General features: G+C 38.9%; 1 protein-coding gene across 4 annotated transcripts in view; it reads right to left on the reverse strand.

Moving 5' to 3' along the window:
- LOC117411329 (tyrosine-protein phosphatase non-receptor type 14-like) overlaps nt 1-15205 on the reverse strand; it is a 113065-nt gene that overhangs the window by 44966 nt on the left and 52894 nt on the right. For 2 of the 4 annotated variants that reach the window (XM_059025321.1, XM_059025320.1), the window contains exons 4-7: nt 6378-6475; nt 5501-5568; nt 5068-5154; nt 578-648 (exon numbers count right to left, since the gene is read on the reverse strand). In XM_059025321.1, the coding sequence (XP_058881304.1) occupies nt 578-648; nt 5068-5154; nt 5501-5568; nt 6378-6475 (324 nt within the window). The remainder of the gene's footprint in view (nt 1-577; nt 649-5067; nt 5155-5500; nt 5569-6377; nt 6476-15205) is intronic. The other 2 variants (XM_034018677.3, XM_059025323.1) reach the window with 2 other exon arrangements.

A 15205-nucleotide genomic window follows, 5' to 3' on the forward strand; every position in this document is an offset into this window, starting at 1 on the left:
GACCGAGAAGGACGGTATTGTGAAGTGCTGTATTACTCTGTAAAGAGTTGAGTGTGTGTGTGTTTTTGTTTGTTTATTGCTGTACAATAACTGTCTGTGTTTTGAAACCACCAGACAGCTAAAGCACATCCGGAGCTGTCGCCGTGGGCCAGCACAAACCGGATCACCACCTCACAACTGTCACCGAATAAAAAGTGTATTCATTCACCACCAGCACGACTGCACGCACCCGGGACGGGTGAACGTGTTTTTTGTTTTGTTATTCAGGACTGTAACCTGTCGTTTCATCCCCGCGCTCTACACATCGTTGTGTATTGCCGGGGCTTATTATTTACGGTCGCTAGACCAGGATTTAAAATAAATAAAAACATTTGTCACTGGAGTACCGTTGTCTGCCTGTCACTCCTGCACCGCATCACCGCTACACCTGTTCCCCTTACTAACCACTTTGCCACACCTTCGTACAGTTGATTTGATGGACAACGACACCTGTGCCTTCTGCCAGTTCTGTTGTCAATTCAATTCCTGTCCCCCAACCCAAAAAAACAAAAAAAAAGATATTCTTTGTTGATTCTACCAGTGGCTCTTGTGTTCCCGAGCTACTTTCTGAGTCAGGTCTTCTAATACTTCTTCATCTTGGGTCCATTTCTGGAATAAAAAGGACAAAACAATATATTAAACTTTTGATATAATTAATAATGGTGGAGTTTGGACACTAATTCTCTTGAATGTGAAAGTGCTCTACCACCTTCTTATTCAAACTACGTCATATTTATACAGAAAGTAAATAGCTTACATAGTATAATAGGTGTCGAACTGAAGTTTCATGTGCCTAGGTATTTAATCACTCATAGCAGTATTAACCCAGTCAGAGCATGAACCTGTTAAATCTCATAGTGGCCTGTCAGAACTTTCAACATGTGTTTATAAAAAGTGTGACTCTGCTTTTGCACTAGTGTAGATTTTGCCTAAAACACCAAAAAACTACTGTTTTTTCTTGCACTGGAGTAAAATGTTGTGTTAACTGTAATCTGGGTGACAAAGATTTAAACCTGATTTAAAACTCTGAATGATGTCCAGTCTTGGGAGACATGCGACGCAGCAGGGTTAGGCAACGTGGGCCCTTACAGCCAAGGTCTTTGTTCCGTAAGAATCTGTCCAATTAAACCCATAGACAGGATCTAAAGCCCTTAATCAAATCAGTCAAATTTTTTTTTTTTTCTTTTTTTTAAAATTTAGTCGTTGCCAATTAGTTTTTATTATTTTCTCCCCAATTTGAAATGCCCAATTATTCTTTAGGCTCAGCTCACCCCTACCACCCCTGCGCTGACTCGGGAGGGGTGAAGATGAACACACGCTGTCCTCCGAAGTGTGTGCCGTCAGCCGCCCGCTTCTTTACACACTGCGAACTCACCGTGCAGCCGCCTCAGAGCTACAGCGTCGGAGGACAACGCAGCTCTGAGCAGCTTACAGGCAAGCCCGCAGGCACCCGGCCAGACTACAGGGGTCGCTGGTGCGCGGTGAGCCGAGGACACCCTGGCCGACCTAACCCTCCCTCTCCCCAGGCGACGCTCGGCCAATTGTGCGCCGCCCCCTAGGAGCTCCCGTCCACGGTCGGCTGTGGAATAGCCTGGACTCGAACTCACGACGTCAAATCAGTCAAATTTTTAACCATCTAATGAAACTCCACTCCAGTACCGGAGTTGCCTGCCCCTATTATTTTTAGCTTTGTAACCTCCAAAAATGATGAACCAAGCATACATTTTATACTACATCGAGAACATTTTTTAAATAAATGTAAATAAAATTAAGGAACGGAATTGAAATGGTGGAAATGACAAATGAATGCTTCTTAATGCAATTTGTCAAGGCACTGACTAGAGGGGAGGCATGCCTTGATTTAGTCTTTTCAAATAACAAAGACAGAATAACTAAAACAGAAGTCAGAGAACCATTGGCAAACTCAGACCACAACATGGTCTCATTTGAAATTATTTTTAAAACCCAAAAAGTAATGACTAAAGCTAAGGTTTACAATTTTAGAAAAGCAAACAATGAAGGTATGAAACAGGGACTAATAGAAGTAGATTGGAGTAAAATAGAAAAAACATCCACAGAAAAAGGATGGCTGTTTTTTAAAAAATGTAGTACTAGAGGCACAAAACAATTACATCCCAAAAGTAGACAAATCTAAATCTAAAACAAAAAATGGCCAAAATGTTTTAATAGATCAATTAAAAAAATATTCAGCAAAAAAAGGCACTTTACAGAGCGTTTAAAAGGGACCAAAAACAAAAGTACACAGAAAGAGTACTTGGAACTGCAAACGCAAGACAAAAAGGAAGTTAGAAAGGCCAAGAGAGAGATAGAAATGAACATTGCTAAGGGGGCTAAAACCAATTCCAAAATGTTTTTCCAATATTATAACAACAAGAGAACATTCAAAGAGGAGGTTAAATGTCTAAGAGATACAATGGCAAAATCATAGACGAAGGAAAAAAAATATAGCAAATATATTAAATGATTACTTTTCACAGGTTTTAACAAAGGAAGACACTGACAACATGCCCCACATGTCGACCTGTTCATATCCAGTTTTAAATAACTTTAGCATAACAGAGGCAGAAGCGTTAAAGGGACTATGAGCTCTTAAAATAAACAAATCCCCTGGGCCGGATGAGATCCTCCCAATAGTACTCAAAGAAATGAAAGAAGTTATTTACAAACCGCTAACCAAGATCATGCAACAGTCTCTTGACACAAGGGTTGCACCGACAGACTGGAGAATTGCAAACGTAATACCGATCCACAAAAAGGGAGACAAAACCGAACCAGGTAACTACAGACCAATAAGCATGACTTCTATTATATGTAAACTAATGGAAACTATAATAAAAGATCAAAAATGGAAAATTACCTATATGGTAATAGGATCCTGGGAGACAGTCAGCATGGTTTTAGGAAAGGGAGATCGTGTCTAACTAACCTTATAGATTTTTTGAGGATAGAACATCGACAATGGATAACTACAAAGCATATGACATGGTGAGTATGGCCCCTTACGCTGGAGTTGCTAATGCGCCGGAGTGCTGGAGTGCTGTGTTTTTGTTTGTGTTTTGTATTGCAGAGGACTAGGAGACGGGAGCTGCAGCCATGGAGCCAGCTCAAACCCCTGAGCACTACCCTCACTGAACAGCACAGAAAAGCATTGCCATCCCTTGTTTGGAGAGCATAGTTTCATGCAACGTGGGGGTTACAATTGTTTTATTTTCTGTTTGGGATCGTAACCCACCGTATTAGCTCCCAATACCATTGCTGGTAGCGGGGCAGATTATTATTTATTACTGAAATAAACAAGTTTCTGTTTGGACATTCATTTTGTCACCCACACCACTCGCATCCTGTTACAGGCCATTTAAAATTAGCAAGTGAACACTAGAACTGCCACAGAATCATTTTGACGGTTTGAGGTTTTCAAAGGGTTTGAGGTTGTCTGAAAGTTATGTGGTCCATTTATGACTTTTCCTAAATACATATATATACACACACAAGCCTGTTGTTATCTCTACTGGACCATGCAGCCATAAATTCCTTTGTTTTATACAAGGAATGCACCAGGGAAAATATCAGTAAGAGATTTCATCTCGAAGCTAGCCACATTTCAATCAGAAAACTGCAAAACAGCAGGCTGCAGCAGCTCAACATGGATTCTGTGCTGCCCTGAGTGACACATGCAAGAGAAAACATATATGTTACTTTCGTTTTAAATTAAAAACTACTTTAGTTTTTAGTTTTGTATGTACATATACCTGTTTACACCTGTTAACACACTAGTTTCTTTTGACATGTTTATTTTATTATAGGTTTTTCATTTTTTGAAGTAGTGCTTTATATGTGGCAAGTTAGAAAATAAACCCTTTTATGTTTAATTGTTCACTTAAATGCGGCGTTTCAGCTGTGCAGATGGTTGATGTGATGTGCATGAATAAAACTTTTGAGTTGTATCTGATAGTTGGTCTTACATTTTAAATACTGAAGTTGTTTAAAATATAACCGTCATAATGACTGCCTGCGGCAGTTTTAGGTATGAGTGTAACCGCGGTGGTTCTAGTGTTAATGGACATCATGAAGTTTGCTCAAATTTATGGCACAGTGTTTTGGATTGAAAAAGAAGCCTGCTGGCAATGCTCCCTGTACTTGACTGGATTCCCCTGCTCTAGTGCTGCAGGGCCTCGCTGTGATATTTGTTTCTGTCAGACAAGTATGCAAGAGACGTGCTGAAATAATAAGAGACAGCAGAATACATGCCTCCAGGCTGCCACACACCTGTGAGGGGGCTGGCTATACTTTACAGATCATTAAGAAATAAGATCTGGCTCTTGTTTAAAGTAATTCAATCTGCATAGATCAAAAACGTGTTTGTCCTTTTTTTCATAAATCTTTAGAAAGTTGCCTTAAGGCTATCGAGTTTTTATAAATACATTTTATTTTTTTTCTCGTTTGGTCTTGTCACTTTATGACATCTTGAGGGTACCTTAATCGCTTTAGAAGAAAAGACAAGACTATTGTCACACAAGCGAGGAGGCTTAAAGTCCTCAGTGTTCTTTCAGGCCATCCATGTATTAAAAGTGATAATCACAAACTAAACCATGTAATGTCTTTTTTGTACAACATGTGAAAAGGCTTGTGTTTGTTTTTATTACTATACTTAAATATAGTTTGCTGGGATAAACTACTAAGTTGTAAAAACGAATTTCCAAAAACACATTCAAGGATTAGACAGACTAAACCACAGAAACAAATACTATATATTTTACGTTTGTTTGAGACACGTTGCATGCAAAAACATGCAAGTGATTAAGTAAAAAACAACAATAACTTTAATTTTGTGCCCTACAATCACGTGTTTTAAGACCATAGAAAAAGTTAAGAACGTGAGGAAGCCATTCTGACCACCATGCCACCAGTCCCTTCTATTCTAATTAATACCAGAACAACATCAAAGTGGCTCTTGAATTCCAAGGATTCAGCAACAACATGACTTGGCAACCCATTCCTCACACTCACCTCTCTTTTTTGAAAAGGGTCTTCTATCCTTTGTCCTAAATCTCTCTTTCCAACTTTCACATGTGTCCTTTGGTCCTGCTCACAGTGCTAAGGTTGAAATAGCTTTAGGGTTTACTTTGTTGACCCCAAAACTAAATAGGATCACTGGCATAACCTAACCTCATCATTTATAAATGTAAACCCTTGGATAAATCCAGTTGCTCTTCTCTATTCTCCTAGGTATCTTAAAGCATGTTTAAGAGCAGTTTAGAATAATAAAAAAAAATCTATAGTCATTAATGGAGATATATGTATATGCATATATACAGTAGCATTCCAGTATACTATAAATTGACTAACTGACTGACTGACATCTTAGCAACTGGCTTCAAATCTAACTTTGTATAACTGTTTAGTTACAACGGGGGCCTGCCACCACACTGGAGATACTCACCACTGGAAACAGGACATATTCCCTGAGGAAATCCTGGGACTCAAACTGATTATAGTCCCCAAAATCAGCTGTAATTAAAACAGAAATACAAAAGAAAGGTTTGATTGTTAGAGTGGTCCTACCAATCATCAATATCACCCATCATTATAATACTGAATAATACTGAAACAGCATTTTAAATGTGTGAGCCTATTCGCTACAGACACAACACAAGCACATTTCTATTCTTTCTGATCACCATCTCCCTAATCATTAGCTCCAGAATCTTGGAAATCCCCATTTGAAAATCACATCTGCTCTACATTCCTTTGAATCTCCACACACATGTGTCAGTTTCACAGTTAAAGAGTTGCCAACTACATTTGATTCACTACCTCACGCCTCACTGCATAGATCAAGCAAGGCTGGTTAAGAGAAACAGAATAGAATATTGCTACCCACAAAAAATGTTGTGCTATACTTTAGTAGTTTTATATTTACCACTATTGTGAAGCCCAATTTTAAAATACCAATTTGGTATAGTGCACAAATCAAATTTAGCTAGCTCTTTTGAATTCATAATAATAAAAAAAAAACTTTTCATGTTACATATGTTGGCCTCATTCAAACTTCTCACTTACACAACATTGATACGGCTCTTGGTAAAGGATGTCTACTAATGCGACCCCTTAACATGAATAAATTGTCAAAAAACGTGAATAAAACATAAGGAATTTTGGTTTATTCATACTTTTGGTGCCGGTGTCAAATTCTTTCACATATGCATAACTATTTAGTCTAGGTACGGCAGCCATCAGCCCCTTCTCTGAGCTTTACATGATGGTTTTCAAAGAGCTGTTCTTGGAGTCTCTGAGAAGCTAATGTTTTTAAAACATACCTTGTACAGCTAAGCCAGCTAGCCTGATCCCTTGTTCTACTGAAAATGGCATTCGTCCATCAAGAATCTCCTTTTTAACTTGAAGGTAATACTGATACCTGAGGGAGGAAAGGCTGACATAATAAATCCTGGTGAAATGAATAACAATAAGAACAACAACAACAACACAAAAATATTAATACAAATACGTATACAGATTTGCAGTAGTCTAAGTGACAATGGGCCAGATATACCAAGTCTTTGGACTAGTGCACAGTTTGCTCCACTTTGTCAAAGTGGAATAAAAAAAACTTAAATAAAACGAAATAAACAACAACTCAGATGTAGGTAGAATAATTCAGAGCTGTTTACTTCTAGTTTTTTTTTATATTTATGTCTTATGTCAGTTTGATTGCTGTTCTGACGTCTTTGAGGCAGGCGGGGTTGACTGCGAATCCTGTTGAAGTATGCAACAGAGAAACAGGAGGTCCAACATTTGGGTTACACTTTAGGGAATGGAAGGATTTGGCTTTTGACCAACAAAGTACAAGCCCAGATTGAAGCCCCGATTCCAACCAATAAAAAAACAGGTTAATTCGATTCTGGGGCTACTATAGGTTTGTGCCATATAGTAGCCCGGCTCACAGAATTGACTAAAAAGGCTAACCCAAAAAAGATCCTGTGGCCTCAATAACTTGAAAAAGACTCTCACATTGTCACCTGACTTTTCATCTTAGGAGTTCATCTTACAGACTGATGCCTCAGAAGTCGGTCGCAAAGAGGAGAAGGAGGAGGAGAAGGAGCCCCCATATTGTACCTCAGCCTTAAGCTGGCCCAACGAGAGACGAGATGCTCTGTGATTGAAAAGGAGTGTCTCGCTGTCAAGTGGGCCATTGAAAAGCTGAGGTACTATCTCCTTGGCAGGCAGTTCACCCTGGTCACAGACCACGCTCTCTTGAAATGGCTGCACACCATGAGGAATCTGAACGCCAGGGTCACTTGGTGGTATTTAGCCCTGCAGCCTTACGATGCCTCCCACAATGCCAAAACAGGTCTGTAATGATGGGCTGACGGTGTTCAGATCATCAAATCCCATTCATTACAAGCATGCGATTCAAAGCAGCATGTTTTCATTGTATTCTAGGTCACGGTGCTCTTTGTATTTAAGCAAAGTTCTTAAGTACAGAGATAAAGTGGCACACACAACCCTTTCTCAACAGAGACATGTAATTACCGGGTATATTACACCTAGCGCTGGATTCTGCCCATTTTAAAGTGCAAACTCCACTTGTACCTAATCCTATAATTACAGAAGGCATAATTCCCTTATGCCATTGCAGTGACAGAGTAAAAGCATTAAGTTCTAAAGCACTGTCAGCCATGACACTGATCAGTTTGCTTTCACAATAGAAGCAGAAAAATGAATTGGCTGAAGAAAAAAAAAAAAAAAAAACACACCACTATTGACTAATGAAGAATGGTACACTCCACTAGCCATGGAGAACTGTGGTGAGATTAGTGAAAAAGACTAATAAAGCTTGGAAAATAATATAAATTAAAAAAAGCACGAATACAAACGCTTTGAACTATTACTGAAAGAAAGCCTGTAAGTTATAGAGAAAAAAATATTTAAAGAAATGAGAACATAAAGAAAGATAAATCAGAAACATAAAAATGTAGTATATTTTAGGACTAACAGTAATTGTTAGATCTGTGGCAATTGATATTTTTCTTTTGAAACCTGCAAAAAACAAGCACAGCAAACATAAATCAGTAAATAAGTCTGGGTTTTGCCTTGGGGTTCAGAAACTATACAGCATACACGTTACACTTTTTATAAGTCTGTATACGTGTTAACTGCACATTATATATATATATATATATATATATATATATATATATATATATACACATACAGTGCCTTGCGAAAGTATTCGGCCTCCTTGAACTTTGCGACCTTTTGCCACATTTCAGGCTTCAAACATAAAGATATGAAACTGTAATTTTTTGTGAAGAATCAACAACAAGTGGGACACAATCATGAAGTGGAACGAAATTTATTGGATATTTCAAACCTTTTTAACAAATAAAAAACTGAAAAATTGGGCGTGCAAAATTATTCAGCCCCCTTAAGTTAATACTTTGTAGCACCACCTTTTGCTGCGATTACAGCTGTAAGTCGCTTGGGGTATGTCTCTATCAGTTTTGCACATCGAGAGACTGAAATTTTTGCCCATTCCTCCTTGCAAAACAGCTCGAGCTCAGTGAGGTTGGATGGAGAGCATTTGTGAACAGCAGTTTTCAGTTCTTTCCACAGATTCTCAATTGGATTCAGGTCTGGACTTTGACTTGGCCATTCTAACACCTGGATATGTTTATTTGTGAACCATTCCATTGTAGATTTTGCTTTATGTTTTGGATCATTGTCTTGTTGGAAGACAAATCTCCGTCCCAGTCTCAGGTCTTTTGCAGACTCCATCAGGTTTTCTTCCAGAATAGTCCTGTATTTGGCTCCATCCATCTTCCCATCAATTTTAACCATCTTCCCTGTCCCTGCTGAAGAAAAGCAGGCCCAAACCATGATGCTGCCACCACCATGTTTGACAGTGGGGATGGTGTGTTCAGGGTGATGAGCTGTGTTGCTTTTACGCCAAACATAACGTTTTGCATTGTTGCCAAAAAGTTCGATTTTGGTTTCATCTGACCAGAGCACCTTCTTCCACATGTTTGGTGTGTCTCCCAGGTGGCTTGTGGCAAACTGTAAATGACACTTTTTATGGATATCTTTAAGAAATGGCTTTCTTCTTGCCACTCTTCCATAAAGGCCAGATTTGTGCAGTATACGACTGATTGTTGTCCTATGGACAGAGTCTCCCACCTCAGCTGTAGATCTCTGCAGTTCATCCAGAGTGATCATGGGCCTCTTGGCTGCATCTCTGATCAGTCTTCTCCTTGTATGAGCTGAAAGTTTAGAGGGACGGCCAGGTCTTGGTAGATTTGCAGTGGTCTGATACTCCTTCCATTTCAATATTATCGCTTGCACAGTGCTCCTTGGGATGTTTAAAGCTTGGGAAATCTTTTTGTATCCAAATCCGGCTTTAAACTTCTCCACAACAGTATCTCGGACCTGCCTGGTGTGTTCCTTGTTCTTCATGATGCTCTCTGCGCTTTAAACGGACCTCTGAGACTATCACAGTGCAGGTGCATTTATACGGAGACTTGGTTACACACAGGTGGATTCTATTTATCATCATTAGTCATTTAGGTCAACATTGGATCATTCAGAGATCCTCACTGAATTTCTGGAGAGAGTTTGCTGCACTGAAAGTAAAGGGGCTGAATAATTTTGCACGCCCAATTTTTCAGTTTTTTATTTGTTAAAAAAGTTTGAAATATCCAATAAATTTCGTTCCACTTCATGATTGTGTCCCACTTGTTGTTGATTCTTCACAAAAAATTACAATTTCATATCTTTATGTTTGAAGCCTGAAATGTGGCAAAAGGTCGCAAAGTTCAAGGGGGCCGAATACTTTCGCAAGGCACTGTATATACACACACACACACACACACACATAAAGATGAGCAAAAAAGACTGTATAAAACAAACACTGAGCTATATTTTATGCTCAAATATATGGGAAAACCATATTCTTTTATTCTAATACAATTGCTCAGAGAAAAAGTTTTTTTTATTAACAAGTAATAAAAAATTCTCTCAAAAAGATAGGTGTCAGAATTATTGGCACCCCTAAAAGATTCTTATAAATAAAATCAAACTAAATTAAATCTGCATTAACATTCTACTTCTTTAAGTTCATCTCATTCTTAAGAAACTGTATTGTGCCCTTCCATGGCTTCCTGTTTCACTGGGGTATAAAGATGAGGTAACACGCATATGAAATCCATTTGTCATCCATCACCATGGGGAAAGGCAAAGAACTCACAAGTTAAAAGAGACAAATGGTTGTTGACCTTCACAAATCAGGCAATGGGTAAAAAACAATAGCTAAAAAACTAAATATACCACTTACCACTATTAAGGCAATAATTAAGAAGTTCAAAACCACTGGAACAGTGGTAAACTTGCCTGGTAGAGGACGCAAGTGTATCTTGCCCCCACGCACAGTGAGGCAGATGGTTCGGGAGACAGAGAAATCCAACGGCCACAGTTGGAGAATTACAGAGTTGCATCTTGGAGTCACCAAGTCTCCAAATCTACAATTAGACACCACCTCCATGCCAATAGGCTATTTGGAAGGGTTGCCAGAAAAAAGCATTTATTGAGAGCAACCAACGTAAGCGCTTGGAGTTTGCTAAACGACATTGGCACTTCGAATGGAACCGGGTGCTATGGTCAAATGAGATGAAAATAGAGCTCTTTAGTCACGCACGCCAGCGGTGGGTTTGGCGTCGAAAGAAGGATGCGTGTGCAGAAAAGAACCTCCTACCTACTGTAAAATATGGTGGTGGATCTTTGATGTTATGGGGCTGTTTTGCTTCCACTGGTCCTGGGGCCCTTGTTAAGGTCAACGGCATCATTAACTCTACCCAGTACCAGGACATTTTGGCCAAAAACCTGGTTGCCTCTGCCAGGAGGCTGAAATCTGGATTTTCCAGAAAGACAGTGACCCCAAGCACACATCGAAATCCACAAAGAAATGGTTAATTGATAAAAAATCAACATTTTGCAATGGCCATCTCAGTCTCCAGACTTGAACCCCATTGAAAACCTGTGGTTTCAATTGAAGAGGGCAGTCCATAAGCGTAGACCGATGGATATCAAGGATCTGGAAAGATTGTGTTTTTCTTAAGCATTTACAAACCGCTAAAAAAAAAAAAAAGAGGGTGAGTGAGTATAAAGACAGCATTTATTTATTTTATTTTTTTTTTTGGGGGGGGGGGGGGGGATTTTTTCTGCTTTTTTTGCTAATTGGTCACTCAGTTTTATAGTTACAGCTGTACATCTGTAACTGTAAGCAAGATGGCTACCGGTACTTTAAAATCTGTGAGGCACAGCGTGATTTAGAATATGTGACAAGGCTCCAACTCTCCGTATCCATCCAATACACAGACAGCCTGACCAATCACACTGCTTGTTCCATGTTCCATTGTCAGCCCTGGATTATATATATATATATATATATATATATATGAAGACCACTTCTGACCAGACTTCTCTGGACAGTAGATGGGTGTACTAGGGTCCCACTGTTTTCTGCCAATTCTGAGCTGATGGCACTACTGGACATCTTCCGATTGCGAAGGGAAGTAAGCATGATGTGTCTTTCATCTGCTGCAGTAAGTTTCCTTGGCCGACCACTGCATCTACGGTCCTCAACGTTGCCCGTTTCTTTGTGCTTCTTCAAAAGAGCTTGGACAACACATCTGGAAACCCCTGTCTGCCTTGAAATTTCTGCCTGGGAGAGACCTTGCAGATGTAGTATAACTACCTTGTGTCTTGTTGCTGTGCTCAGTCTTGCCATGGTGTATGACTTTTGACAGTAAACTGTCTTCAGCAACCTCACCTTGTTAGCTGAGTTTGGCTGTTCCTCACCCAGTTTTATTCCTCCTACACAGCTGTTTCTGTTTCAGTTAATGATTGTGTTTCAACCTACATATTGAATTGATGATCATTAGCACCTGTTTGGTATAATTGTTTAATCATACACCTGACTATATGCCTACAAAATCCCTGACTTTGTGCACCTAGAAGAATTGATGCTGTTTTGAAGGCAAAGGGTGGTCACACCAAATATGGATTTGATTTAGATTTTTCTTCTGTTCACTCACTTTGCATTTAGTTAATTGATAAATATAATCTATTAACATGTCTATTTTTGAAAGCATTCTTACTTTACAGCATTTTTTCACACCTGCCTAAAACTTTTGCACAGTACTGTATATATATATATATATATATATATATATATATATATATATATATATATATATATATATATATATATATATATATATATATAGACACACACACACACACACAGTAAAACTTACTTTAAATGCCCCAGCGTTTATTTACAATATTTGCCAGTAGCCCCGGCGCCTATTGGAGACTGGCAACTATTTGAGACCTGGCGTTTATTATGTAAGATCAGTAACATATTCAAATACTTCGGAAGCAATCATGAAGCTGCTAAACGCACACCTTATAGCAATGACATAACTAAATTACAACATATCGAAAAATAAAAGTTTATACTGTGGGCTCACAACACACTCAAAAATGCTTCAAAACTGATTTTAACATTAACAATAAAATACAAGCAGTACATTTCAGGTGGTAACTTAAAAACTCTGTCATGTCTGCTGGTCCAGTGGGTCCTGGAAGCTTGATGAAAGTTAAATGTGGAGCATGTGAAAAAGTCAATCAAGGTGTGTGGATTCACTGCAGCTCTGGGCGGAAGCGAAGATGACCAGATTCATTGTTTTACGGACAGGGAAACATACATCTGGAAAAGAGCTACTGTGCATAGAGTGCAAGAAGGCACATGGAACTGTCATTGACACTGAAGTTGAGGAAGATGAGGAGGAGCTTGATAGTATGATCTGTTAATAAGTGGCAGCGATGAATGTGACCCTCAGGATGAATAATAAGAAAACTTAATTTAAGGTGCATGTAAAGTTTTTTTTAATGCCGTTATTACATTTTAAACCCAGTTTTGAAGCTTTTTTAGCATGCTGAAAGTAAGCCAAATACAAACATGTTTTCATATATTAACAGGGTTGCCTTTTTAGTGTATTAACGTTTTTTTCTTATTTATTAACAATATTTCATGAATTGGTAAGCTCACTGTACAGCTGTTTGGGTGTATTGGAGGGAACATCCAGTATGACGCACATTAAATTATTATTCATAACTTGGCATTTAAAAGAGACACAGCGTTTATTTATAGTATTTCGCAGTTGCCCCGGCGATTATTTTAGATCCGGCAATTACTGGAAGTTTTACAGTATAAAACTTCCAAGGGGTCACATAAAAGGGGACAGAGAGACGCAATCTGTTCCTTCGCTTTGTTTTAAAAAATAGAACCCGGAAATACCTGTGAGAGTACCTGTGATAACGTATCATGAGTATTTGCTTGTTTTGTCTCTAATTGTTATTGTTTGTTATTAGTAGACGGCTGACACGTTCTGGAGCTGTCGCCAAGGGTCAGCACAAAACCCGGAACAACTCTGCACTATTGTCACGTATAAACTTTTATCACCCACCACGAGCACTACTGCACGCACCCAGGACTGCTGACCGTGTTAGTACATTGTGGGAAGGATACGTGTGTTTATTATTTGGGACTGCAACCCTGTTAATATTTACCCCTTGCACTACACATTGTTGTGTATTGCCGGGGATTATTATTTGGTAACCAGATCTGGATTAAAAATAAACATTTGTTCCTACTGGATTATAACGTCTCTGTCGGTTGATTACGCACCGCATCACTCCTGCACCTGTACACAGTGAACCACTTTGCCACACCCCCAAATAGATAACAAGTAGATAGACATTGCTCAAACATCAACCCTGTGTTGCATGGCCATCGTATGATCTTCAAATTAACCATAAAAATGTAAATATTTACAAGGTGTTTGATGCCAGATAAGACCCTGATTATTCTGATGATTCTGTGTTGCTCGCGAGTCATTTTTGTGTTGCTCGTGAGTCATCAAGGAAGTGATGAGGCAAGTATAAAAATGTACACTAGGGAGGTGCACTGGTGAATCTCTTCCCCCCTCTGAAAAAGAGAGTTTGGTAAAGACACCCCTAGTGGTCATTTTTATATTGGCCAAATTACACACATTCAGCCTTCACCTGCCTGTAATTAGCAGGTAGGTATTTAATAGGAACCAAATGTTTGTACTGGGCAGTCTGTGTGAAGGCAAGAGGCTGTCGGTAAAGAGAACAAGGTACTGTGTGAACCTGTGGGTTAAAAGTGTTTGTTACTGGTAAACGGCTTAGCTGTCCAGTTATAGTTAGTTGAAGAAACCAAAAGTATAGTTTGGTACTCCATGTGGGAGCTAGGCTTTGCACTTAAGTGCTTAACTGCAAGTTCTGTGTCTGGGTCTGCTGCTTCAAGGTGCAAACGAGGTGACATCAATTTAATTAAATAAAACAATTAATTATTAACACCCACATTTATCTGATGGACAGAAATTAACTATATCCCTGCCATCCACCATCACATTGTTTACAGGCAGGGATTTGCCTGCTACATGGTATATATAATATTATATAAGCAACTTCATCCCTTTCAGATGCAGCATGTCTTAAACAGCAAGCAACAGATTTTTCATAGACTGTCAATATGGGTTTTCATGTGGTAGAAGTTGTTAAGAGGAGGAGTTAAATAACATTATACCCAAGCTATTATCAGCATACCTATTTATCTTTACTAATGTACATTCTCAAGTTTTTTTTTTTTTTAAGTAGATTCTTGAAATTGAAAAACAGCTTAGGAGACATAAAGGAAACCATTCCCCACGACACACACAAAGCCTTTCTTATTTGTAGATAACCACTTTTAAAAGTGTTAACAGACAGGTATTAAAGTGTTGATATGAAACCTGGAATATGTTATTGAGCCATGCTCTTAGATCCTGTGTCATGATACTGCTTTTACATATCCTCATACTAGCTAGACCACAACCAGCAAGTTAACACATGCACCGCGGGCCTGTAAACAAGCAAGTACCTCACACTGAATTCCTTTCACGAATAGAGACGGCCCAATTTGCTCTTAGTAACGCATAGCATGCAGCTTGCACTAAGGTTAGAAAAGCAAATACATATTTAATGGTCAGCGCATGTGGTCTTACTAATCACATGGAGGGGGCAG

This window comes from Acipenser ruthenus, chromosome 6, assembly GCF_902713425.1.
Source record: "Acipenser ruthenus chromosome 6, fAciRut3.2 maternal haplotype, whole genome shotgun sequence".
Classification (NCBI taxonomy): Eukaryota; Metazoa; Chordata; class Actinopteri; order Acipenseriformes; family Acipenseridae; genus Acipenser; species Acipenser ruthenus.